General features: G+C 40.6%; 1 protein-coding gene across 1 annotated transcript in view; it reads right to left on the reverse strand.

The window, feature by feature from the left end:
• The window catches only part of ada (adenosine deaminase), a 131,412-nt gene that overhangs the window by 76,864 nt on the left and 28,256 nt on the right, over window positions 1–26,292 (reverse strand). Inside the window, exons 2-3 of the mRNA XM_039734502.1 lie at window positions 20,512–20,573; window positions 4,679–4,801 (exon numbers count right to left, since the gene is read on the reverse strand). Of these exons, the coding sequence (XP_039590436.1) occupies window positions 4,679–4,801; window positions 20,512–20,573 (185 nt within the window). The remainder of the gene's footprint in view (window positions 1–4,678; window positions 4,802–20,511; window positions 20,574–26,292) is intronic.

A 26,292-nucleotide genomic window follows, 5' to 3' on the forward strand; every position in this document is an offset into this window, starting at 1 on the left:
GGAGGAGCCCGACATTCCACGTCTTTCAGCGTCCACTTTGTTCTCACGACCTGTCGCTGCTGAAGGCGGTCTTGTCTTCACATTGTTTACAGCTCGGCACAGTTAAAAAGTAGAAAGACGCAAAGCTGTTTTCCTCATCTCTTCTACTATCAAGTACTAGCAATTAAAAAAAAGTTACAATGTAGCAGTTTCCGCGACAGTGACGTGGACGAATAAATAAAACTTCTCTGTCAGAATGCGCCTGGCGGCGGACAGCTCGGCACTGGAGTCCAGCTAGGAAGGCTGGGAGAGGGCGATGCGGGGCAAACTTCTATGGGATAGATCGGCGTGTTTGTATTTATTTCTATTCAATATCAGTAAAATAGCTCACACAAATAATAACAATTCATAAAGACGATATAAAAATGGCATCCACAAACGAAGTGATTAGTTCCTGCATTGTAATATATTCTGTGGTCATACGTAATTTCCGTTTCGCATGGTCATATGTAATTTCACTTTCAAACGTGAAAAGAATTATATATATATATATAAAAGCCATAAACTATCACGAAATCTCCCGAACTATGAGGACATGGGACTTGAAATTTGGAATGTAGGTTACCTTTGACCCATAGGTGCTCACTAAGAAACAGTTTAAAAAATTTCATGGTCCAAGCACAAAATTTCTTATAATTTTTTAGACCTGTTTGTATCTCTGTCCGCATTTCACGACAGAACTACTTAATGGATTTAGATTTTTTCAATAATTTGCTTGAACATTCCGTTGATTTTGTGACTTTTTCATTGCGCTAAGTATAATAGTTCACTTTCGGTAGCAGTTTATAAACGTGAATCCGAGAGAGACTCATTGGGCTGTGGGGAGTGGGGCTGGGGCCTTCATCACTCACGCGTCTGCCTCGGGGCATAACCCTGCTTAGTTAGCGAACGAGAGGACTACTTAACCAATTTAGATCTTTTTTTTCCTATAATTTGCTTGAACATTCCGGTTGATTTTGCAACTTCTTTCATTGTGCTAAGAATCGTAGTTCGCTTGTAGGAGCGATATATTCACGCTAATCTGAGACAGCGGCTGCGGGCCGAGAGGAGGGGGAAGAGTGATGTCAGGAGTACAGAGCTGGGTGGGACCCTCCTCTCTGTCCTGTTTCACTATTCCAAGGGCGAAGCCGCGGGGGTGGCTAGTACTAGATAAAGGGCACCTAATGAACAATTTACTGAATGAAAAAGGGTGTTCAATGCCAGATGTGTTAAAAATGAAATTTCCCCCTAGTTAAATAATTATAACCATCTGAATGAACACAACAAAGCTCGATTACACAGCTGGACCTGCTCCGTTAAAGTTAAGGGTTTGTGGGGTCCAAAATATAAAACAATTTTGACAAAAACAGACCATTCAACCCCAACACACTGACCTATTGTTTTGACCGAAAATCTAAAAATTAACATTGAGCTGTTATTTGAATTTAGTCCATGTGTCTTTGATTCTTTGCTTGTAGAAAAACCCTAGCATTTACAAGAAATCTGTCTCTAACATGTTTCTAACTGTTCCTGTGTTCTTGTTGAAGAATTTATTTTAGCAATAGCTGGGATCCACTGCAGAAATTCTGTCAGTAATTTGAAATGCTTTAATCATGTCACTTCTTAACCTCACTTTGCTTAAATGGAAAAGGTTAAATTCTTGCAATCTTTCCTCATAGCTCACCCTAGTTCCTCTCCCATGGACTTTATGCATTGTTGCCATATGTGTTTTTTTTTTTTTGTAGTATGCATCAAAACTGTGCAAAGTTGTCTCATGTTGTAAACTGTAACCTAAGCATTTTGCCGACTTGGGTTGAGACAATATGTTTAAAGCCATAATGGCCAGGAGATGAACATCATCAGGACAAGCCAAGGTCAATACCCGAAAGTCAAAAAGCAAAATGGAATGGCTACCCAGATCTCAAAAGGCCAACAACAGAGCTAATTTCTTCAGCCAGCAAGACACTGATCAAAAGAGTTTTGTTTGCATGCTATCCAAGGTTTTATCTGCATTCACAGACACCCCAGAAATGTACGCAACTACCTTTATAGGGTCGCTGTCTGGAGAATTCTTGGTATGATTACCATGGAAACACCTGATGCATCGGCTTTTAAATGGTGACATCTATAGCAAAAAAAAGATGGCATTGCAACCCAACACTACAAATTTTAAACTTTTTGAAATTGTCGTTAAATTAAAACGTGACAGTAATTTCAGAATCCTCGATTTCTAAAACCCCTAAACAGATGTATATGTTAATTGTCACTCACAAATGCACAAAAATTTTATTAAAATCTGCTGATCGTAACAAAGCATAGGGTGGTCCAGATCTAATTATGCAGTTTTCATTACGCTATAACTTATTAAGTTTATTACATAGAAAATCACTCGAAAAATCCTGGACCATCTAGAAGTGTGCGAACTGACGACATGAAGAATCGTCTTTGCACCAAACTGGAATCGTCTCTGCATAAATCAAAGTCATCCAGATGATCTGGATCTGCATAATTAGATCTGGACCACCCTGCAATATTCTCACTGACTTGTACTTTACATATCATGATCTACAGTATAGGCTAACATTCTATAAGTTAGATCATGATGTAGATAGCGATGACCGACTATGACTCCTATATCTTTCTCATAAGGCGTACTTTCAGGTTTCCGATCACCATTGTATACTCAAATCTAACATATCTAACTCCTACTGTTATGATTAGCATGTTGTGGGTTTCCCCAAACAAACCCCTTTATTTGTACGCAGGGGGAAATTTTAATTTTAATTACATACATATGAAGAACATTCAAAAAGTTTCCACACTTTTATATTTTCATTGGAAACGGTGACGGCAGGAGTAGTAATTAGGCATTAAACAGTTTTTACGATACTAGGAACATTGCATCGCAAACAAAGGTGACTATGTAGAAAAGTGATGTAATTTGTTTGTGAAATTCTTAATAAATAGAGTTAAGAAAAAGTGTGGAAACTTTTTGAACGTCCCTCATACATACATAAAGAAATAAATAAATACACACTATGGTCTGAACATACACCAAAATTACTAAAAAGAAAAACTTTAAAAAGGTTAATTGGCTAAAAATCCTTAGTGTTAGTGTGTCAGGGAGAGGATGTGCATATGTTATGTTATGTGTTCATAACGGTATATGTCTTGTAGTTTGGGCACCCAAGTATTCCAAAAGTAACACTTTTTCAAACTTTTTATGGTGATCTGAAGAACCTTTAAATGTTTAATATTATACAACAACACTGTCAGTGTTTGTTATGGGTGCTGCCATTTTAGAGCATAGTCTCCAGAATTCCTTGAAATGTGCAGCAAGTGTGATTTCATCAAAACAAGAGGATATAAAGTCAGGTGCCCAGATGTCCCGTCACTATGTGAGATTGAAGGATAACCACGTGTAGCATCCGAGTTAAGTTCATGACAAGACCATTGTCTTCCTGGTTAAAGAAAGTTAGCTTCTGTTTTAGGTCTTCAGGTTTTGGTTAGTAATTCAATTTTGATGGCAGATTGATTTGTCTTTTGATTTTGATCTTGCTGATTGTTCCCTTCCTGGTCCTTATTATTCAAAGAAAAACTGTCTAATCCAGAGTCAGTAAGTCTGCATGATGTACCGTACTCTTACTTATATTAGTTTCCATCTGTCACAAATCTGCCCAAGTCTGTGTACAGTCCAACTCCGCCTGTAATGATTCAGCTGATTCGATATCATCTTTTCTTCCTCCTACTTTAGAATCATCTGCAAACCTAAGCAGCATGCTTTTTATTTTTCTGCCCAGATCATTTATACTTATTAAAAAGAGAAGCGGCCCCAGCACTGGTCCATGAGGGACACAACAGTAACATCACCTAATTCTGGTAAAGGTCCTCTCACCATAACCCTTTGTTCCAGGTATATGAAATCCATTTTTGGATACACACCCAAACCATACTTTGAATTTCCACTCTATTTAGTCTGATTACTTACCTTCAGGTAGTATCTTAACAGCCTCCTGAAAATCAAATAATATTATATGCACTTCTTTTATTGTATACTTTTGTTGTTTCCTCATAGAATTATAGTATTTTAGTGAAACACTATCTGCCCAATCTGCTATTTGCTAAAAAACCTGTTCTTGGTATGTGATCCTTCATCTTTTCTTTAATAACTACTTCCATTAATTTATAGTTGTTTGGATGAGCACAATATGTCAATAGGGATAATGGGATAGTAACATTTACTAGCTTCTAGCTCTAGTCCAGGGTGCACAGATTTTCAAAAACTAAACATCAAGAGTGTTTATATGTATTTTCAAATGCCGCAGGTGGACCTGGCGAGTCTGGAAATGACTCTGGATGGGGTGCCACTACAGAGCACATTAATGCATAGACCAACAATCGCTCATATATGGACCAGTCAACATTCTACCTTTGGGATGCAAGAGCAAACCCTACATTGATACTGGGAGAAGATGCAAATTCCACATTATTATTAACCACTGCCTGAGACCAAGCTGCCATGCATTTTGAGAAACACTGCCTGAACCAAATTCTGCTCAGTCTCTTGGTTGAATGTAGCCCTCAAGTCATTGCTTCCCCACCTCCAAGCAATTCAAACTGTTAAGGAATCTCCGAATATAAAATGATTTTCCACACTCACGCAATCACTGGCATGTAGTGTTGAAACTTGCTGAGGAACTCTGTCAGGCTGGAAGGCTTGTCACAACAACAAAGATTAATGAGATCCTCCACATTATCCACTGGGAGAGATATTCCTCGCTTCCTGCAAAGAAGATCAGGCAAAAGGAGATTAAAATTCAGGAGTAATCCTCAAATAATTCAATTACACCAAAGTGGTACCCAAAATAAGATTTAACACATGGCCACATGTTTTCCTGAATGCTCAGCAATACTAGTAAGTTCTGTTTTTTCAGCTGAACATGAAGTTTTGAGACAAAAGACGCTCAACATCTATAGTGTTCGTTATTCACCTCATTCATAATAAATGCTGTTGATAATTTTAAATATTATTGTTCACCTATATTACAATACATAAAACAGTACTGTATGCTAAAATACAGAACAGAGCAGCTCAAAAGCAGGATCAAGTTTACTGAATGAGTCTGTAAAATAGTACCTTGTCACTATATGGTCTGCACTACTGTAATCATGTTAATGTACACATGTACCATTAAACCACTCAGTGAGTGAAGAAAGAGGAGAACGGAGAGGTGTGAGTGTCAAATGGAAGGCCAGAGCACAATATGATTGAAGGCTTATGTTTGAGAGGCGATTATTACTTTTATTTTAAGACCAATTTTTTATTACTGACCAATAATACAACTTTACTTGTCCCCAGGGGGAATTTGGTTTATTACACAAGATCTTTAAATAAATAAATACACACACTTTGGTCTGAACAAAGAAGAAAATTAAAAATAAAGAAAACTTCTGACTTGGCAACAGAGGCATAGCTAGGGTTTTCAGCGCCCGGGGACCACTGAAGATTTCACGCCCCCTCCTGTTTGCCAAAATGCAATGGGGAAGGGAATTTAACATCAATTTGGCGCCCCATGGATGCTGCGCCCGGGGACAGATGTCCCCCATTGCCACCCTAGCTACTCCACTGCTTGGCAATCCCAGCTACTCCACTGCTTGGCAATCCCAGTTCGAGTGAGGAGTTATGTAGGTGTATTACTGTTGGTATAAAGGAGCCCCTGTAGCGTTTGACACACTTCTGCTGTATAATTTCTTGGTTGAAAGTCCTCACTGTTTGTATGTCAGAGAGAGGATGTGCAGCATTGTTCATAATGGCATTCAGTTTTATTTCAATTCTCTCCTTTGCCATGACCTCCAGGGAGCCCAGAAAGCATCACATTACTGAACTTGCCATTTTAATTAGACTGCTGATTTGATGGGTTTCTCTTGAAGTGATGTTATCAGCCCAGAACACCACAGTGCTGAAAATTCCATTGGCTATCATAGAGTTGCAGAAGATGTGAAGGTGGTGGTGCTCCATGCAATGGTACTCCAGCTTGGTCTATACGCTCTGTGTTACGCTCTGTGTCTTCTGTTTCATAGTCAACCAGACCATTGTGTGGGAGAGACACAGACACAAATTCTTCTGAGAAATAAATATATGAAGTCTATCTATGGTATGTATGTATCTATGTACAGTCGTGGTCAAAAGTTTTGGGAATGACACAAGTATTGGTTTTCACAAAACTTACTACTTCAGTGTTTTTAGATCTTTTTGTCAGATGTTTCTGTGGTATACTGAAGTAGAATTACAAGCATTTCATAAGTTTCAAAGTCTTTTATTGACTGTATACTGAAACTTCCAAATCCTGCTAACTCCTCCTGCTATGCTTTCTGCTTCTTTGCTATCACCGTTCATCTACGCTACCACACCCGTCTGTCCCAACGGCTCCACTGTGCTGTGCTGCTTCTCCATTGCTTTCAGATAAGTATGACTCACTATCATCCTAAAATATTCTCATGACAAACTCCTTCTTATTAGTTTCTCCAGAGCAAATGGTCTGACTGGAACATCCTAAAAGACGCTGGGATTTTGCGGTGCCTGAAATATGTACAACGCGGGTCAGGTCGCTGCCACCGCCGGGCTGCGAATGAAAAGACAACTGACGGTATTTGCTCAGGAATATGCCGTCCTTCTCATGGCCCTTGAAATAGAAGTGTCAGTGTGCCGAATTTACATTATGTGAAAATAAACTCAGATCACGGCTCTGTGCAAAAGGAAGCCTCATTAACTAATATTGCACTGTTTAATTTGAGATCTCCCAATGGCAAAGCATTGATGCTGTCAGAATTCATCACTGACACCAAACTTGATATACTGTGTCTAACGGAGACTCAGCAAAGACGAATGTACTTCTCTCACGGAGGCAAATCCACCCAGACTCACTCTCCACACTGAATCCCGCAGCTCAAGACAAGGAGGTGGACTTGCAGTAATTGTCAGAGTAGACTTAAACATCAAACAAATCCCAATTGATTGTCCATTGTCTTTTGATTTCCTGATTCTTAAACTAATAACAGAATCAGGTCCTGTCTCACTCATTGTTCTTTATTGTCCCCCAAAATACAATGCATCCTTCTTATCTGATCTGATTGAACTTTTAACCCACCTAAGCTCTTAACTCTCAGAGAATTATCCTTCTCGGTGATTTCACTCTACTACATCTAAACTGAGAAATGAATTCCTATCCTTACTGGACTGTTTTGACTTGACACAACATTTTGATTTTCCCACCCACTCTGGTGGTCATATATTGGATCTGATCTGTAATTCTGGACTATCTGTTGCCAACATTTACAGCACTAATTTGGACTCTCTGACCATAAAGCAGTACTTTTCACTGTCTCATTACCTCTCCCTCCTCTTATCTAAAAACAGCAAATTTCTTACAGAAACCTTAAAAATACAGTATCTGTCCCTCTATCCTTTCTGGATCCATTTCTGATCTTTTACTGTCTGGACCTATTCCGTCAACACTAGATAGCCTTGTTGACCACTATAACACAGCCCGTCATTCAGCATCGGATAAAACAGCTCCTTTAAAAAATAAGGAGGTTTCCTTTAAGCGTTTAGCTCCTTTGTATAATTCAGAATTGCGATCTACGAAAGCAGTTGGCCGACGCCTTGAGAGAATGTCACATACAGTAAGACTGGCCTCACCGTGCACATCCAGGCTTTCTCTGACCACCAAAGAGCTTACAGAGAAGCAATAACTGCTGCCAAGAACACCCATTATGGCAGAAAAATAGAAATTAGCCACGATAACCCAAGGGTTTTGTTTTCTGTAGTTAATAAACTAATCGAACCCGCATCTGGCCTAACTACCTCTTCTACTGAAGTCTGTGAGGAATTCCTCCACTTTTTCCGTAACAAAATTAAAGATCTAAATAATTCATCCACCCATTATCCAACCCGCTATATCCCAACTACAGGGCCACGGGTGTCTGCAGCTAACATAATTTTATCATCTCTTTATATCTCTTCCTGTTTTCCCACTCCATCCAGCTCCTTCTCTAAGTTCTCACCAGTCACATCTGCGTTTGTTAATAACCTGCTTTGTAAGATGAGACCGACTACTTGTGTACTGGACCCCATCACCACCAAACTACTTAAATCCTGCCTTCATGCCATAATCCCAACTGCTACAACAATAATAAACTCATCCCTTGACACTGGCTCTGTGCCACTCACTTTTAAAATCGCTTCTGTAACCCCAATGTTAAAAATGTCTGGTCTTGATGCTGACAATCCTAACAACTTTCGGCCTATTTCCCACTTACCTTTTCTGTCAAAAGTTCTTGAGCGTGTTGTAGCCTCCCAACTCCCCAACTACTTAACTTCTAATAATTTGATGGAACCCTTTCAATCTGGTTTCAGGAGCACAGCTGTGAAACTGCTCTGTTACGGGTAACCAATGATTTGCTTATGGCAGCAGACTCTGGACAAACCAGCATATTAATTCTGTTAGACCTCAGTGCAGCATTTGACACTGTCAGACATGACATTCTACTGTCCAGAATGGAGAACATGCTGGGTATCTCTGGCACTGCCCTCCAGTGGTTCAAGTCCTATCTGACTGATAGGCAAGAGTTTGTTAGTCTTGGCAACAGCAGATCCAGCTCGGCGCCAGTCACACAAGGAGTTCCTCAGGGCTCTGTCCTCGGCCCTCTTCTCTTCTGTATTTATATGCTTCCCCTTGGCCATATTATTCGTAGCTATGGACTGGGTTATCATTTTATGCAGATGATACTCAACTCTACTTCAATGTTAAAAGTGGAACTTCATTCAGAGCTTTCTCAGGTCACAACCTGCCTCAGTAAAATTAATACCTGGAAGGAGCAGAACTCTTTAAAATTAAATTGCAACAAAACTGAACTCCTGCAAATTGGGATTAAAGTGCAACTTAATAAAATTAGCTCCTTCCCAGTCCACCTTGGCTGTGATCTCATCAGACCTGTCTCTACTGCAAAGAATCTTGGTGTCATTTTGATTCCTCCCTTACTTATTCCACCCACATAAACCACATTAAGAAACTTTCCTACTTTCACCTCCATAACATATCCCGTGTTCGCTCCTTCCTCTCCTTTTCTAATGCTGAGAAACTTGTCCCTGCTTTTATCACATCCCGCATTGATTATTATAACTTGCTGCTGGCAGGTGCCCCCTCTAATCTTATATCACAGCTCCAGCTTATTCAAAACTCGGCTGCAAGAGTCTTCACTTGACCCAGCAGCAGCGAGCACATCACACCCATCCTGCTCCGCCTTCACTGACTCCCCGTGTCTTACAGAATTGAATATAAAATCCTTCAAATAACCTACAAAACCTTAAACGATCTTGCACCAAACTACATCAGTGACCTTCTCCATCACTATGTGCCTGTCCGCCCACTAAGGTCCTCTGATTCTGGCAATCTTGTTGTGCCCCACACTAATCTACACTCCATGGGTGACAGGGACAAGCTCACAGAGATGGGAGAAGATTCATACCTGGTGGCATTGATCATGAACTATCTTACAGACAGACCTCAGTATGTGTGTTTTGGGAACTGCAGGTCTGACATTGTGGTCAGCAACACAGGAGCGCCGCAGGGGACTGTACTTTCTCCAGTCCTGTTCAGCCTATATACATCGGACTTCCAATACAACTTGGAGTCCTACCACATGCAAAGGTTCGCTGACGACACTTATATCATGGGCTGCATCAGGAGTGAGCAGGAGGAGGATTATAGGAACATAATCATGGACTTTGTTAAATGGTGCAACTGAAACCACCTACAACTGAACACCAGCAAAACCAAGGAGCTGGTGGTGGATTTTAGAAGGCCCAGGCCCCTCATGGACCCTGTGATCATCAGAGGTGACTGTGTGCAGAGGGTGCAGACCTATAAATACCTGGGAGTGCAGCTGGATGAATAAATTGGACTGGACTGCCAACACTGATGCTCTGTATAAGAAAGGACAGAGCCGACTATACTTCCTTAGAAGGCTGGCATCCTTCAACATCTGCAATAAGATGCTGCAGATGTTCTATCAGACGGTTGTGGTGAGCGCCCTCTTCTATGCAGTGGTATCCACTGCATCCACTGAACAGGATCATCTCCAGACAGAGGAGCAGCTTCAGCAACAGACAGCTGTCACCGTCCTGCTCCACTGACAGTCTGAGGAGATTGTTCCTCTCCCACACTATGCGACTCTTCAATTCCACCCGGGGGGGTAAACATTAACACTATACAAGATTATAGACTGTTATACCTGCATTTTTTAACTTGTACTGCTTTTTTTATTGCTCTTTAATTAATATTGTTTTTATCAGTATGCTGCTGCTGGAGTATGTGAATTTCTCCTTGTGATTAATAAAGTATCCATCCATGCATGCATGCAAATATCTATCTATCTATCTATCTATCTATCTATCTATCTATCTATCTATCTATCTATCTATCTATCTATCTATCTATCTATCTATCTATCTATCTATCTATCTATCTATCTATCTATCTATCTATCTATCTATCTATCTATCTATCTATCTATCTATCTACAAATCACGATCAGAAAATCCCACTGTTCTTCACTGATGCTATAGAACTAAATCTTTGTTGTTGAAATCTCTAGAAGGTAATTTTTCTTTATTAAATAAACAGTTGGAAAGTTTGAATAAAAAAAGTTTCTCCAGCAGAATCTCCAAACGTATTTACATAGGGAAACAATAAACAAACACACAAAACTAGAATACCCACAATGCCCCACCACATCAAATTCAATCCCCTGAAATAGCCCCAAATATTTTGAAAGACTAATAACAGCAAGCAAACTTTACATGGGACATACTGAACACCAAAAATAAAATTTGCATTTGCCATCACTACAGGCTCTCCTAGAATTCTTTTTAACATTTGTATGAAATGTTTCCTTGAACAACTTCCATCTTGTTGAAGTTCTCATTTGAAGTAACAGACGACCAGAACTGTACACAGTATTGTAGATGAGGCCTCACTAGTGCCTTGCTATGTAACTTAACATCTAATTGGCCTTCTTAGTCACTTCTATGTGTCTGGATGTGGACAGTGACAAATCTACTAAAGCTCCTATGTCCTTTTCATGAGGTCTTCTTTCAAGTTTCAGTCCACAGTATGTATTCAAATCTACCAGTAATATTATTTACTTGGAACTACTGTACTCTGTACTCATGACAGTAATACTACTGCTACAGTCAGCCGTATATCTGCCCAAGTCTAAATTCTGTAATGCTTCTGCTGATTCCATTTCACATAGATTAGTGGCATCAGCAAACTTAACCAGCTTATCAGCTTAGTTTTATATCATGATCATTTATATACTGTTTTATCCTAATCAGTCAGGCTTCAAGGGGGATGATTACACCAAGAGGGCTCTACTCGCAACATGTCATCTATCCTCATCCTTCTAAATCTCTCCTCTGGCTCTGACACGGTCGACCATCAGATCCTCCTTGCCACCTTCTTTGACCTTGGTGTTGCTGCCCTCGGGTGGTTTTAGTCTTACCTCTTGGGCAGATCCTACAGCGTGTCCTGGTGAGTAGAGAGATGTCAAGGGTGCAGCAGTAAGCACAGAGGTGCCCCAAGTGTCAGTGCTGAGTCCTCTCCTTTCTCTCTAAACACCTCCTGACTATGCGCTACCATCCAGTCTCAAGGACTCTGACATGAGCGCTATGCTGTACTTGTTGTTCCTTCCACAGGACCGCACGGTATCAGCTAGAATCTCTGCCTGTCTCAATGATATTACAACCTGGATAAGGAGCACTATCCAGACCTTCTTGTTATCCCAGCTTGTTTGTCTATTCTGCACCACCATCTCTGTTCAGCTTCGCTCATTATCTCTCTAAGACCTGCCTAATCAGTATGCACTCTTGGAAGAGTGTTCAATGACCAGCTGTCGTTCACTGACCACCTTGCAACCGTTTCTCAGTCTTGCAAATTCACTCTGTACAACATCCTCAAGATCAGAATATATTTGCCATTTTTGTCCATTAATATACACTCAATAACCTATAATGGGATGGCAAGCGTCTGTAAACTGACATCTTCAGGCCTCGTCACAGATGGTCTAAGGAGTTTAAGCCTAGGCTTTGAGTGGCCACTCAAGGACAGTCAGAGATTTGCCCTGAATTCACTCTGGAATTGTCCTCTCTGTATGCTTTTGGACATTGTTGTACTGAAAAGTGAACCATCACCCCAATTGGAGGCCTCATGCACTCTGGAGTTGTTTTTTTCTTTCAAAGACATCACTGTATTTAGCTACATTTATCCTTCTCTTAATTCTAACCAGTCTCCATGTCCCTGCCATTGAGAAGCACCCCCATAGAATGACGTTTCCACCTTTATGCTTCATTGTAAGGATGGAATTAGGCAGGTAATGGGAAGTACATGGCCTTTGCCAGAAAAAGTTCTGCTCAAAGAGTTCAACTTTTTGTCTCACTAGACCAGGGAATCTTTATCTTCATGGTCTCAGAGTCCTTTAAATACTATCATATGCCTTTTACTCAAGAGTTGCTTTAACCATAATTGATGGAGTGATCCTGAGATAGTTTTTCTTCTGACAGGTTCTCAACAATGGACTTCTGAAGCCCTGTTCAAGTGACCATTGAGGACCATTGCTGCCCACCATTGCACTGATATCTTAGGGACACCACTTTTAATTCTGTACCATCAACGTGAATGAGTGCACGAATGAGATCAAAGCAGCTGTGGCAATAAAATATCATACAATAAAATTTGCAGTTTCCAAAATGAACGAATAAATGAAGTAATTATTGCTTGCACCTTTTAGTTTTTCCCATTTATACCTAAGAACAACAGTTACAGTTAAGTCTATGGATTAAATTCGTATGTATGGATGTTTTCCAAGTCTTGGAAGAACATTACGTATTTCTGTGACGTAATTGAGGTATTTATATAGTCATCTTCGGCCTAGCTGTGAAGACTAAGCTGAGAGAAAGGGAGGAAGGCCCTCAGGAAAAGGACAAGTAGTCTTGGGTGACTTTAAGCAATTTCTTCTCTCTTTTCAGGAGAGAGCTACAATTGTTAAGAACAAGAAACAACCCAGTAGGTCACTGGAAGTGTAAGGGAGTCAGACGTACCCCCATACAGCCATATACTCGAAGTATGCCACTTCACAAGAAACTGTGACCCTAAAAACAACAGCAGGAAATGGGAAGCTCACTTCTGAACTGGAACACGTAAGAGGAACTCACAGAAGCTGACGGTGACACCACACTTAAGGGTCCCTTACCCTGGAAACTAAGGCTGAATTTACTCTGTTTTGTAATTCAAAGGAGCATCCAGCTCTTGATAAAATGACTATTTTAAATAAAGGAGAAGGCAACCCTGTTAACGACTCACAGCTTCTAGTGACTTTTCAAGACTTTTCATCATTGTCGTCAATGTTACAGATGAAAACCAGTGTTTCTATATCAACAAAGAAAGAAAAACAGAAAGCAAACAGAGCAGCTCACATCTCTGCCGCGGTCTTATTTCAGATGGAGCTCCGGGTGTGGATGGTGTAATCAGTGAGGCACTCGACACTGCGTTCTCCTGCTTACATGTGATTGACTATGCGTTAAAATATGGACAATCATTGTCTCTCCAACACTTTCCCTGCCTTGGAATCTTTCCCTAACATTTTTTTTTGTCAAGAAAACTAGATGAAATATCCAGCATCGCCCAGGAGGAAAATAAAGCTTTTTTTAAATTGTTTTGTGAAAAATATAATTAAAAAAGCACTACTTGACAGATTATTTTCTGTTTTGTAGTGTAGTAATAAGTTTTTACATGCAGAATTTTTGACGACGAAGAAATAAACGTCAATTAAATTAATATTATGATTAGGTTGAATTTAATTCTATTACCACTAAAACATTGTTACAATAAGAATAATGCAAGATATTATAACTATATATAATATAGTTATATTATATTTAACTAAATATAATATAGTTAACAAAACCAAATATTAAACGACAAACAAATAATACTACGGATTTTTCATGATAAAACTGTCGGTTGCTTTTACGGAGCACACCAGAAACGTTCCGAGCGTCAACTGGATGATAACATACATACAAGACAGCAAGATTGTTACAGCCTGCTTTATATACAGTATAAGATATATTAACTCTAATCAAAAGCAAGTGTCTGCTCTATGAAATACGGAATATTGGCCGGTTTCAGCTTATACCACAGTGATTTTTTTATAAAAAGTGGAAGACTTATACTATAATTCACTGGCGACATGAATTATCCCAAACATGATGGAACCATGCATAAAACGTGTTGTCATTTCTACAGGCTATGACTGAAATGTCTGCAAATGCCCTTAAATGAAAGGCTGCAATGTGCACTTTAATCATGTCTGACTTGTTTGATTTGTAATTATAAAATGTGGAGTACAGGGATCAAGGTATAAGTTATACATTGTCAGGGATGCCAGGGGCGATGACCCAGCCGGGATGCCATGAAGGACCGGAAGAGGGCGTGCGCCCACCTTGGACCACGTGGGGGCCGCCAGCCTGGTGGTTCTGGTGGCCATGGGTAGGGGGCTTGGAAGCCCAACCCTGTAGGGGACTGTGGTCACCGCCAGGGGCGCCCCGAGGCCTTGAAGACCCTGGACCTCCGCCATACCAGGAAGTGCTGGGGGGAAGAGAAGCAGGGACACCCGGAGTGCTTCCGGGAGTACAGCAGGCACTTCCGCCACACAGAGGCGTGTCGGCGGGTGATTGCCGGGGAGCGCCTGGAGCATATCCGGGTGAGGATAAAGGGGGCCGCCTCCCTTCATTCGGTGCTGGAGTCGGGTGGAAGAAGGACTAAGCAGGAGAAGACAGTGTTGGAGGCGGTCTGAAGAAGGCATTGTGTGGCCAGGACTTTGGGGGTTTGTGGTGCACTTGAACTTATTTGTGAATATTTGTAAATAAACGTGTGGTGGTGGAAAACAACATGTCTGCCTGTCTGTGCCCGGATTCCATTCACAACATATATCAAGGAAAAATGTGTGTTTATCTCAACTCATTATGGAGAGTACTATATATCTGTTCTACTCGTAGTTAATTACTGTCACACACGTGCGAGTAGGAGGCAGCTAAAGGGCCCGAGTAATTGTAATAAAACATCCGACTGTCTTTCTCAGTTCCCTACAGGCCTTTCCTGGAAAATCCTACAAGTTTCCGGCACCTCAGAAGACATCACTTCCTGTGTCGACCCCTTTGCTGACGTCACTTCCGTTCCAGACGACATCACTTCGGATTTTGATGATGTCACTTCCTATACAGGCCTTTAAAGCCGCCATCTTTGTCTATTGTGATCAGATCTGTTTTGGACTCTTGTTCTATGCACATCGTGCTACTTATTTTGACTTTTGCAGCCGGGAAAAACAATATACAGGTGGCTGCCCCAAACCATTATGATGTCTTGGACTCTTTATTGTCACAATACCAATATATCAAAAATGTTCTGTGTGTAAGCAGCAGCTGTAACAATATAAACAGGGAGGGAGAAAGAGTAATACAAAAAACCAGGAGAGTTATAAAAATTGTGATTCAATCAGAACATGTAGCCTATTCCAGCTGGCATGGGAGCAAGGCAGGAACACACCCGTGCCAGTTCATCACAGGGCAAACACACACACACCCACATCTGCACACTAGGGCTAATTTAGCATTGCCAATAAACAAGAGCATATACACCAAAAAAAAAAAAAAAGGAAAGATGGCATTACATTTTTATAACCAATGCCAGATGACAAAAAGAGCAAACATACACTTAATAATAAATCTAGTATTTGATTTGACTACATTTTATAAAGCAGAGTTCTGAACAAAGGTAAACACTGAATCACCAGCTCCAATTTTTTATGACACAGTTACTTATTGTGACAATATTTGCTTTGTACGTCTTTTGCAGCTATTGTGATGTCTAAATGTTCATGTTTTACATGATCAGAAGATTGTTCAGTAACCTGATTTCATCAGCAATATGTCAGTGCTGTCTTTCATCAAACTCTAAACAAAGATCAGAAACCATAAACAGTTCTTCTACCCATAAGACTAACAAAGCAGACTACCCGGGATTTGTTCCTGCCTTGCACCCTGTGCTGGCTGGGATTGGCTCCAGCAGACCCCCGTGACCCTGTGTTAGGATATAATGGGTTGGAAAATGACTGACTATTTCTTGAAACTTATTATTTTTGTATCGTCTTCCCATGACCACATTTGAAATTTGTATTTTGTGATATTCACATCAGCTGTTGCTTAGGCAAATTTCACAGCATTCCCAGAGTATGCATGACACATGACCTCATTGGTGTGACCGAATTAAAGGTCATCACTGGAATTTCTTGTTTATCCAAATTTGGATTGATTTAACACTTAGTGTGTAATTCTGTACATAAATTCTCCTAACTGTTCTCTTAACTTATTTTTAGGCCTATGTCTTTTGATTGTCGATTTACTTTTTTGATTTGATGAAAGATCGGATTGTCTTTCTGGTATCGACCCTGGACATAGTTTCTTGAAGCATAGTTTCCTGATCACGCTTCATATTCTGAGCCCTTTAATTACATTTTTTCACTCTCTTCTCCTGAGTCAGGTCAAAGTAAACTCAGCATCGCGCACTTCCTGGTGATTTGGGATTGCAGATCCAAACAACTAAAGTTGGTGGTTTGCATGTTCTCCCGTGTCTCGCGTGGGTTTCCTCCGGCTCCGGTTTCCTCCCACAATCCAAAGACATGCAGGTTAGGTGGATTGGCGATTCTAAATTGGCCCTAGTGTGTGCTTGGTGTGTGGGTGTGGGTGTGTTTGTGTGTGTCCTGCGGTGGGTTGGCACCCTGCCCAGGATTGGTTCCTGCCTTGTGCCCTGTGTTGGCTGGGATTGGCTCCAGCAGACCCCGTGACCCTGTATTGGATTCAGCGGGTTCGAAAATGGATGGATGGATAATAATAATAATAATACATTTTATTTATATAGCACCTTTGCAATGCTCAAAACTCTTTACTCACAAAAATCCAAAAATGAATATTAAAGAGAAGACAATAAATTAATTTATTCTCCAATCATAACAAAACATCACAGTGTGCGCGCCCATCTATCTCTGCTTAGCAGCATTTTGTAAGCTACATATACAACATGGCCACTTACATAAGAAAACAGTCGTGCCATGAAGATAACATATTTTTAACTTTAATAAAGATGTTCTGAACTAAAAAAAACAACATTATATTCAGGTTGTCCCCAGTAAAGAACCATTAACAGAATAAAACAACATGAAAACAGAAGAAAGTCAAAATAGCTGTTAGGTTTTGGGAGTGTAAGCCAGCATTAAAAGTAACAAGACAAGTGTGATTTTCTTTTGATAGTTCCTTGTGAGTACAGAGTTAAAAGAATCTGCTTTTATATGAGGTTAAGGATGTAAAGTGTGTGTATTTAATTCAGGGTAGAACACAAAGTATCCATTCTGAAATAGAAATGTCACAGCAAATTAGTAATAAACATTTTAAAAAGTGCCAATTGTTTCAATCACACTGAACAAAAAGAAAAAATTGGTGAATGCTAAAGTGATTTTGTAAGTTAATGAAGTGAATGATTTAATGCTTTTATTCCATCTGCAGGAATTGCTGTATAAGAGGGGAAATTGCATTATAATGTAAGTAGTCATTTCTGGAGAATCTGTAAAACAAGCATTTGCAACCTCAGAAGTAAAGTGTGGGCCCTCCTAACAATGCTAGCAGTTTATCTAAAACCACAAAAAAAAAAAACAGCACCTTCAAGTGTTTTACATTTATTATAGTCATTGACAATTACCTTTTCAAAGGGATGGCCACTAGCTAAATATCCAAGCAACACATTATGGTAACATGGGGGCTTTCGGTCATGCTAGTAAATTATCTATATAGGCGGTGCTGTGAAGTAAGGTGGGGGTTGAGTGTGAAAGCGAGTTTAGCTGACGCCACCAAGAAGCGCTCCACTTATAATGCTCTCCTTCTACCTCATGCTGTAAGGTGCTGTTTTTAATCTGCATCCAGCCCTGCTGCCATTCCAACCTGCAGGGAAAAATCTGGGGGTTGGTGGCAGAATTGGCACTGCAGCCACCATAAAAAAGCCTCACACTGTTCCATTACATCTGAACTAGTGTGGTGCTGAGGTGTCACCTGGTGCATGGCTGCACTCAAGTCCTAATCTGGGATCCTGAGATGGTTTGCCATGTGGTGGGTGGGTAAGGCAATGCGCTACTTCAGCACCTGCTCCTAACCATCTCCTCAGCAGGAAGCACTCCTTCCACTTGCATTGCTTTGAGCAATCCCTGCATGAACGGGCAGAGGAGTTCTCCCTTCAGCTCATACTCTAAGGAGCTGCTTCGGAGGACCTTTACAATCTAGGCATGGCGGATTTACAGCTGACCTCTTGCAGTTTTCAAAATGGAAAATGTGTAGCCTGGGATGGACCATGGTGTTGGTTCCACGACTAAACACTTGGGAGTAGTCGGCAAGACCTGCACTGTGGACTGGTGGAGTGTAATGGTGTTGGTGGCCAGTAAGGCAGGGGCAGAGTGAGGGAGAGCGAGTTTAGCTAATGTCACCAGGAAGCACTCCTTCCACTTGCATTGCTTTGAGCAGTCCCTGCATGAACGGGCAGAGGAGTTCTCCCTTTAGCTCACAGTCTAAGGAGCTGCTTCGGAGGGCCTTTACAATCCAGGCATGGCGGATTTACAGCTGACCTCTGGCTGTTTTTAGAGTGCAAAATGTGCAACGTGGGACGGATCATGGTATGATACCTTGATTAAACAGTATCCATCTTCTTTTCAAGTGGAGTTTATTCACATCTTTTAAACTGAATGATCTAGAATGGTTTCTTCTGTCAAGTTTTGTAAAGAACTGGCGTGGGCTCTGCCTCTGACTCTTTTACCAGCAGTTTGCCTCTGAACTCTGTTATCAGTCTCTGTTGTTTAGCCGTGCTTAGTCATACTGCAGTCATATGATGGGGAGTAGACAAGGGAAATAAAAGGAGTCCGACTAACATGCCTCATGCCTCTCGAAAGCCTTCAGATGCCCTCTCAAGTTTATGACTTAGCATTTACACATTTACAGCGTCTGACCTTTTTACCTGCTGTTTGGATTCTGTGTGAATGCATTTCCTGTGCTTTCCTTTGCCATTTTGTGCATTTTGAACTCTGCCTGTTATTAACCTTGCATTTTCAATTCTGGATTTTACGAAATACTTTATACTACTTATCTAACTTGCTATGGCTTCTAAGTTGTCTCTGGCTCATACCGATCTGCACACCAGTCCAGCTTCATGCTGCCAGCCATGCTTTATAAGACTACACGCCATGCTGCTGTGATTAGGCTTTTCACAGGAAGCATTCAGCATCAAGATATGCACGTACTGTAAATGTGCCCACCTCTGTAGACACAATAGGCTGGGTCAAACACTTCTCACATAGCCAGATTATACAAGCATTGTTTATGTACATGTCCTCACTACTTGTTATACATGTGTTTCTTTCTGAGATGCAGAAAGCTGGATTTAGGAGCTGAACTTGTCTTAATTTCTCTGGCTGTTATTCACGATTTATCCCTGTGGTTACACAAGTCCTTTTGATGGCATACTTACAATAGAGGCCAATTATCTATGGTATGTACTAAAACGAATTTGGTCTGCGTTCTTGAAGGAGTGTGGCAGAAGCTGATGTTATTTTTATGTCGTTATGTGTATATGTTGGCAATCAAATTACAATCACTCATTTGGTATTCTTTTACTTGGATTGTAGACCAAGCAACCGTCAGCTTTCTTTTTATAGTGATACACACTTAGCCATTTTTAAGGGTGAGGGATATGAAGCAGTTGTAACAACGACACAAACACACCCAACAGTTGGGAAACCACATCTGTTTAAGTGGAGTTCAGACTAAGCCAGGCCAAAACTACACATCCCTCAAAAGTCTGTCGGGTGAAAGAAGGACAGAGCTCGGGAGGAGAGTGGAGGCGGATCGGAGGAGAAAGGCATTGTTTGAAAGGCCTGGACTTTGGGGTGAAAGTGGGTTGTGTGTGTTTCACTTGTGTGTAAATATTGTAAGTAAAGCATGTGTGGTGACTTGAAACAATGTCTACCTGTCTGTGTCCGGGCTGCACCCCACAATGCGTATATCTATATATGTGTGTGTTAATCTTAGGGTGCAACAATAAACCAACCTGGCAACGAACCTGATGAGTAAGTAAGTAGAGGGAAATATCACAATAGCACATGTGTCATAGTCCAAATGTAAATTGTCTTCTGGGAATGAAGCAGTACAGGATCAATCAGCCACAATACTTTGGGTACAATCAAGTTTTTTTAAGTGAATTAGCAAAGTCAAATTCTAATTAACTCATTGTTTAATAAACAAGAACAAGCATTTTTCTAACAGAGTTAAGAGATTTCACTTACTTTGCAAAGTATAGGATGGTCTCTGGTCTAATGGACCCATCAAGATGAATGTGCAGCTCTACCTGCATGTCAAGATAAAGATAATAATTAGTTGTTTGTTGTTGCAGCTCAGTCTTTCCAAATGTAAAATGCTAAGGTCTGTCCATCTGTCACACAACTGTGTGCAAACTACTGGGCCTAGAACCTTGAGATTGAGATCTTATGACCTGATACATACTGGTAAAGCAAAAGAAACCTCAAGGAGCAGCAGCTTCCCCAAACTGGCCTGTGCTCATGGATTTCCTATGGCAAGTGATACATAAACAAAGTGACATAGCAGAAAGAAAAAGAAGACCAGTGACATCTGCCGAGTGTCACATAAATCACAGATGATGATAACGTCATAAGGAAAACCATAATTGGAAGGAGAAAAAGAAGGCAGGCAGCAGCATGTACTGAACATCAAGTTTAGGATACTGAATGCAAGTTTGAGAAAGACAGAGAAACAACTTTGTCGTAGGAAAATTAAAAAGATGACTTGCGATGTCTGATGAGAAGGAACTTAACATAGAGCAGACTGAGCAGGTCTATATGAACCACCTTTATTTTAGGATAGGAGGTCCGAGTGTTCTGAGGAAGCACCAACCTCAGTAAGGTCAGCTTAATCTGTGTGTTTCTTATGATAAACTGATCGAGAAGGTAACATGAAGAGAGAAACATTGCAATCAAATTGCAGGATAAGAAGATTCAGAATGAAAGCTTTGGCATCCATTGACCATCAAGCACATACGGCATGGCAACCTTCCGGTACTTGAAAACTACCGAGGTTAGAACCTTGATCTTGGGCTTAATCAAAAGTTTATGACCTGATACATAGCAAAAAGAAATACATTGCCATTAGCTGAACATCCTACTGGTGGGACTTGATCTCCTCCGGCCCATCTATTGATAATCCCCAAGGACACACTATATATCAATGATACCTGGGCTGCCTACAACTTTCATTACCCTCTCTTAAATCTGGGATATTGATAGTCATAGACCGAGGATGGTCTGGGCAATTAAGACACAAAAAACAGGAGCTGGTGTAAAAAGTGCTCACTACTTTTATTTACAAGTTGTCTAAAAACAAGGTGTGGTGCAGCCTCTTCCTGGGACAGACAGACAGACAGACAGACAGACAGATAGATAGATAGATAGATAGATAGATAGATAGATAGATAGATAGATAGATAGATAGATAGATAGATAGATAGATAGATAGATATACTCTACAGCATGAGAATGCCTTGGACCATAATACAAGAAAAGGAACGTATTTTAATAGGATAATCACATATATAAAACTTGATTTTAAGTTAAATCAATTTAATCCAACTATGTGTAATGAAAATGAGCATGCCATAATTTGAGTATTAAACAAGTGTTAAATTCTGAGTAAGATGAGCTTAAAATAGGTGAAGTTAAAAATCCTTGAGGCTGATTACATTTAGTTTTTATTTCAACAAAATGTAACTGTGTTACTGTATTATCAAAGAGAATTATATTAATGCAACTAGAAAATCTTTGTATCTAACAGATAGTGCCTTTACATATCTATCTATCTATCTATCTATCTATCTATCTATCTATCTATCTATCTATCTATCTATCTATCTATCTATCTATCTATCTATCTATCTATCTATCTAAGAGTGCCTTTAATGTGTGTCTGTCTGCCTGCCAGTTTGATTTTTGTGTCTGTCTATTAGTTTAATTTTAGAGTGTTACTTCAGGCTGAGCTTACATCAGAGAGAAAGTGGTTTATAGACATTGCCAAAGTCTACCTCACAAAAAGCTATATTAATACCAGTTATTGGGCCATTGAATGTCCTCTATGAGGCTATAGAATTCATAAAGTGGCCTCTCAGAAGAGGCAATAGTCACAAATGCAGAAGAATCCAAATGAGTTCCTAAATTGAACCTCCAGCCCTATTGACTGAAGGCCTGGGGTTCAAGATTTCGACCCCTAATACATCCAACATCACTCATATAACTGATTAGTATCTCATTTCAAGTGACCACTGAGAACGTACTCTCTCACAGTAATAAAGCAAAATTTGACACTCCTGAACTTGAACACTCGATGGTTTACCCACTGGCACATACTGTACCATCTCTAGGAATTCCTTCTCATAACCATCTGAAGTCACTGTTATGTGTGCCAAGGCTCAGTAAATTTAATGCAAACATCATGACAGCTTAGTAACGATTACAGGATGACCTATGATGTTTTCACCTTGTGTCTTACAACAATGCTAATAATATATATACATATATACATTATATACATACATGTTATTTATTATACATATACTGTATATATATGTCTAAAATAATAATTATCTATGACAGGACTTTTTTTTTGTTTGTAAGATCACTTCAGTCAGGAAGGTCTGATTTGTATAAACTTAATTTAAAAAGTAAAAAAACAAATTGCACAGCAATAACAGAAGGTAAATGCAAGATCAGCACACATGGGAGTGAAAGTTTAATGACTCACATTTGTCTATCTCAGGCTGAAAATGTGCCACTCGGATCTCTTTGGTGAAGGAGATAGTTTATCATGTCACCGCTACACGCATTGCTTTCCATGACCTTCCCTGTTTACCTCAGCTGTGCAGTAATGAGAATGTTATCTGATTACAACAGACGTGACCTTCCAAAGTCAAAACAGTGTGTGTCTTAACACAGCAGGTACTTTCAGTATGCCTGTAACCCCTGCAAATTTAAATATAGGACTTTGGCGGGTTTCATTATTATTTATTCTGCTAGATTTAACATTTACATTTATTTGCCCAGCAAATCTTTTACTCAAAGCAACATACAAAACAAGTCAACATAATCGAGTAAACATCAGTCTGGCAAGTGTCACAGGACAGGGTTACAAAACTGACCATCTTAAATGAAAAGCCTCGAACAAAAAATGAGTGTGTTGCAATTCCTAGATTACAAGAAACTATCAAAACCATTATCAATTAGACAGACATTCACCAAAGAGGAGAATCTTCAAATACTTTTAAAACACATGGAAGGAGTTAGCAGTTACCTTCCACCAGCTAGAAACTACACATACAAAGAGGCTGGATTGAGATCTGATGCCATGCAGAGGTTCATCAATTAACCTGTATGGGCATGAAAGAGCATAAGACCTCACAAGTGTCTATATATATATATATATATATATATATATTAAGAGGCACGGTGGCACGGAATTCAATTTTGGTATTTAATTTTCTCTATCACTATTTCTTGAAGGGTGGTATGGTGGCACTGCTGCCTCGCAGTCAGGAGACCTGGGTTTGCTTCCCAAATCCTCCCTGTGTGGAGTTTGCATGTTCTCCCCGTGCCTGCGTGGGTTTCCTCCCACAATCCAAAGACATGCAAGCTAAGTGCATTGGCGATCCTAAATTGTCCCTAGTGTGTGTGTGTGTGTGTGTGTGTGTGTGCGCCCTGCGGAGGGCTGGCGCGGACTACCCGGGATTTGTTCCTGCCTTGCACCCTGTGCTGGCTGGGATTGGCTCCAGCAGACCCCCGTGACCCTGTGTTAGGATATAATGGGTTGGAAAATGACTGACTATTTCTTGAAACTTATTATTTTTGTATCGTCTTCCTATGACCACATTTGAAATTTGTATTTTGTGATATTCATATCGGCTGTTGCCTAAATTTCACAGCATTTCCAGAGTATGCATGACACATGACCTCATTGGTGTGACCGAATTAAAGGTCATCACTGGAATTTCTTGTTTATCCAAATTTGGATTGATTTAACACTTAGTGTGTAATTCTGTACATAAATTCTCCTAACTGTTCTCTTAACTTATTTTTAGGCCTATGTCTTTTGATTGTCGATTTACTTTTTTGATTTGATGAAAGATCGGATTGTCTTTCTGGTATCGACCCTGGACATAGTTTCTTGAAGCATAGTTTCCTGATCACGCTTCATATTCTGAGCCCTTTAATTACATTTTTTCACTCTCTTCTCCTGAGTCAGGTCAAAGTAAACTCAGCATCGCGCACTTCCTGGTGATTTGATCAGCTGTCCTTCCTGTCTCCTGTAGCGCTGTCTTAGGCGTCTCACAGTGCGGACATGGCAATTTATTGCCCTAGCCACATCAGCAGTCCTCATGCCTCCCTGCAGCATGCCTAATGCACGTTCACGTTGGGATCCAGGGTGCCCCATGGGGTGCTGCAGTGGTTCCTGAGCCCATGTGGCCAGTTCTTCTGCCACACCCCATGGGGCACCCCTGGATCCCAACGTGAACGTGCATTAGGCATGCTGCAGGGAGGCATGAGGACTGCTGATGTGGCTAGGGCAATAAATTGCCATGTCCGCACTGTGAGACGCCTAAGACAGCGCTACAGGGAGACAGGAAGGACAGCTGATCATCCTCGCAGTGGAAGACCACGTGTAACAACACCTGCACAGGATCGGTAGATCCGAATATCACATCTGCGTGACAGGTACAGGATGGCCACAACAACTGCCCGAGTCACACCAGGAACACACAATCCCTCCATCAGTGCTCAGACTGTCCGCAATAGGCTGAGAAAGGCTGGACTGAGGGCTTGTAGGCCTGTTGTAAGGCAGGTCCTTACCAGACATCACCAGCAACAACGCCGCCTATGGGCACAAACCCACCTTCGCTGGACCAGACAGGAGTGGCAAAAAGTGCTCTTCACTGATGAGTCACGGTTTTGTCTCACCAGGGGTGATGGACAGATTCGTGTTTATCGTCGAAGGAATTGAGCACGTCTGGGACCTGTTGGATCGCAGGGTGAGGGCTAGGCCATTCCCCAGAAATGTCCAGGAACTTGCAGGTGCCTTGGTGGAAGAGTGGGGTAACATCTCACAGCATGAACTGACAAATCTGGTCCAGTCCATGAGGAGGAGATGCACTGCAGTACTTCAAGCAGCTGGTGGCCACACCAGATACTGACTGATACTTTTGATTTTGAGCCTCCCTTCATTCAGGGACACATTGTGAAACATTTTTAGTTTATGTCTTATGGTGTTGACTCTTTTAGTGTTCATACAAATATTTACACATTAAGTTTACTGAAAGTAAAAACAGTTGAAAGTCAGAGGACGTTTCTTTTTTGCTGAGTATATATATATATATATATATATATATATATATATATATATATATATATATATATATATATATATATATACAGTATATATATAGGTGTTGACTTACTGACTACTTTGTAGGCAAGTATCAAGGATTTGCACTTGATATGTGCTGCTATAGGGAGCCAGTTTAGTGCTCTGAAAAGATGAGTGTTAAGTGCCCTCTTTGGCTGGTTGAACTCCAGATGTGCTGCTGCATTTGAAATCCTCTTGTTGACACATGCCAGCACTCCTGCCAATAGTCTAGACGTGATAAGACCAAATCCTGGAACAGGAGCTGCATTGCATACTCTGTCATATTCAGTCTAATCTCGCGGATGTTGTTAAGAGTAAAGCTACAAGACAGGAGGACATTTAAAAAGTGGTCAATGAAGGACAGCTGGTCGTCAGTCACCACCACAAGTACTGTATGCTTACTGACTTGGCAGGTGTCAAGAGATAATGTGCTGAACTGAGGCGATGTGCTGAATAGAGAGACAAGCTTGGATAAGAAGAAGGCCCGTCTTTGCTAGGTTGAGATGAAGATGGCATTCTTTAATCCAAACTGCAATTCCTGCTGATACCAAGCGGTCCCCTGGAAGGAATGACCAGTACAGCTGCAAATCTTATGAGAATCCATGAGA

This window comes from Polypterus senegalus, chromosome 14 (genome assembly GCF_016835505.1).
Source record: "Polypterus senegalus isolate Bchr_013 chromosome 14, ASM1683550v1, whole genome shotgun sequence".
In the NCBI taxonomy this organism is placed as follows: Eukaryota; Metazoa; Chordata; class Cladistia; order Polypteriformes; family Polypteridae; genus Polypterus; species Polypterus senegalus.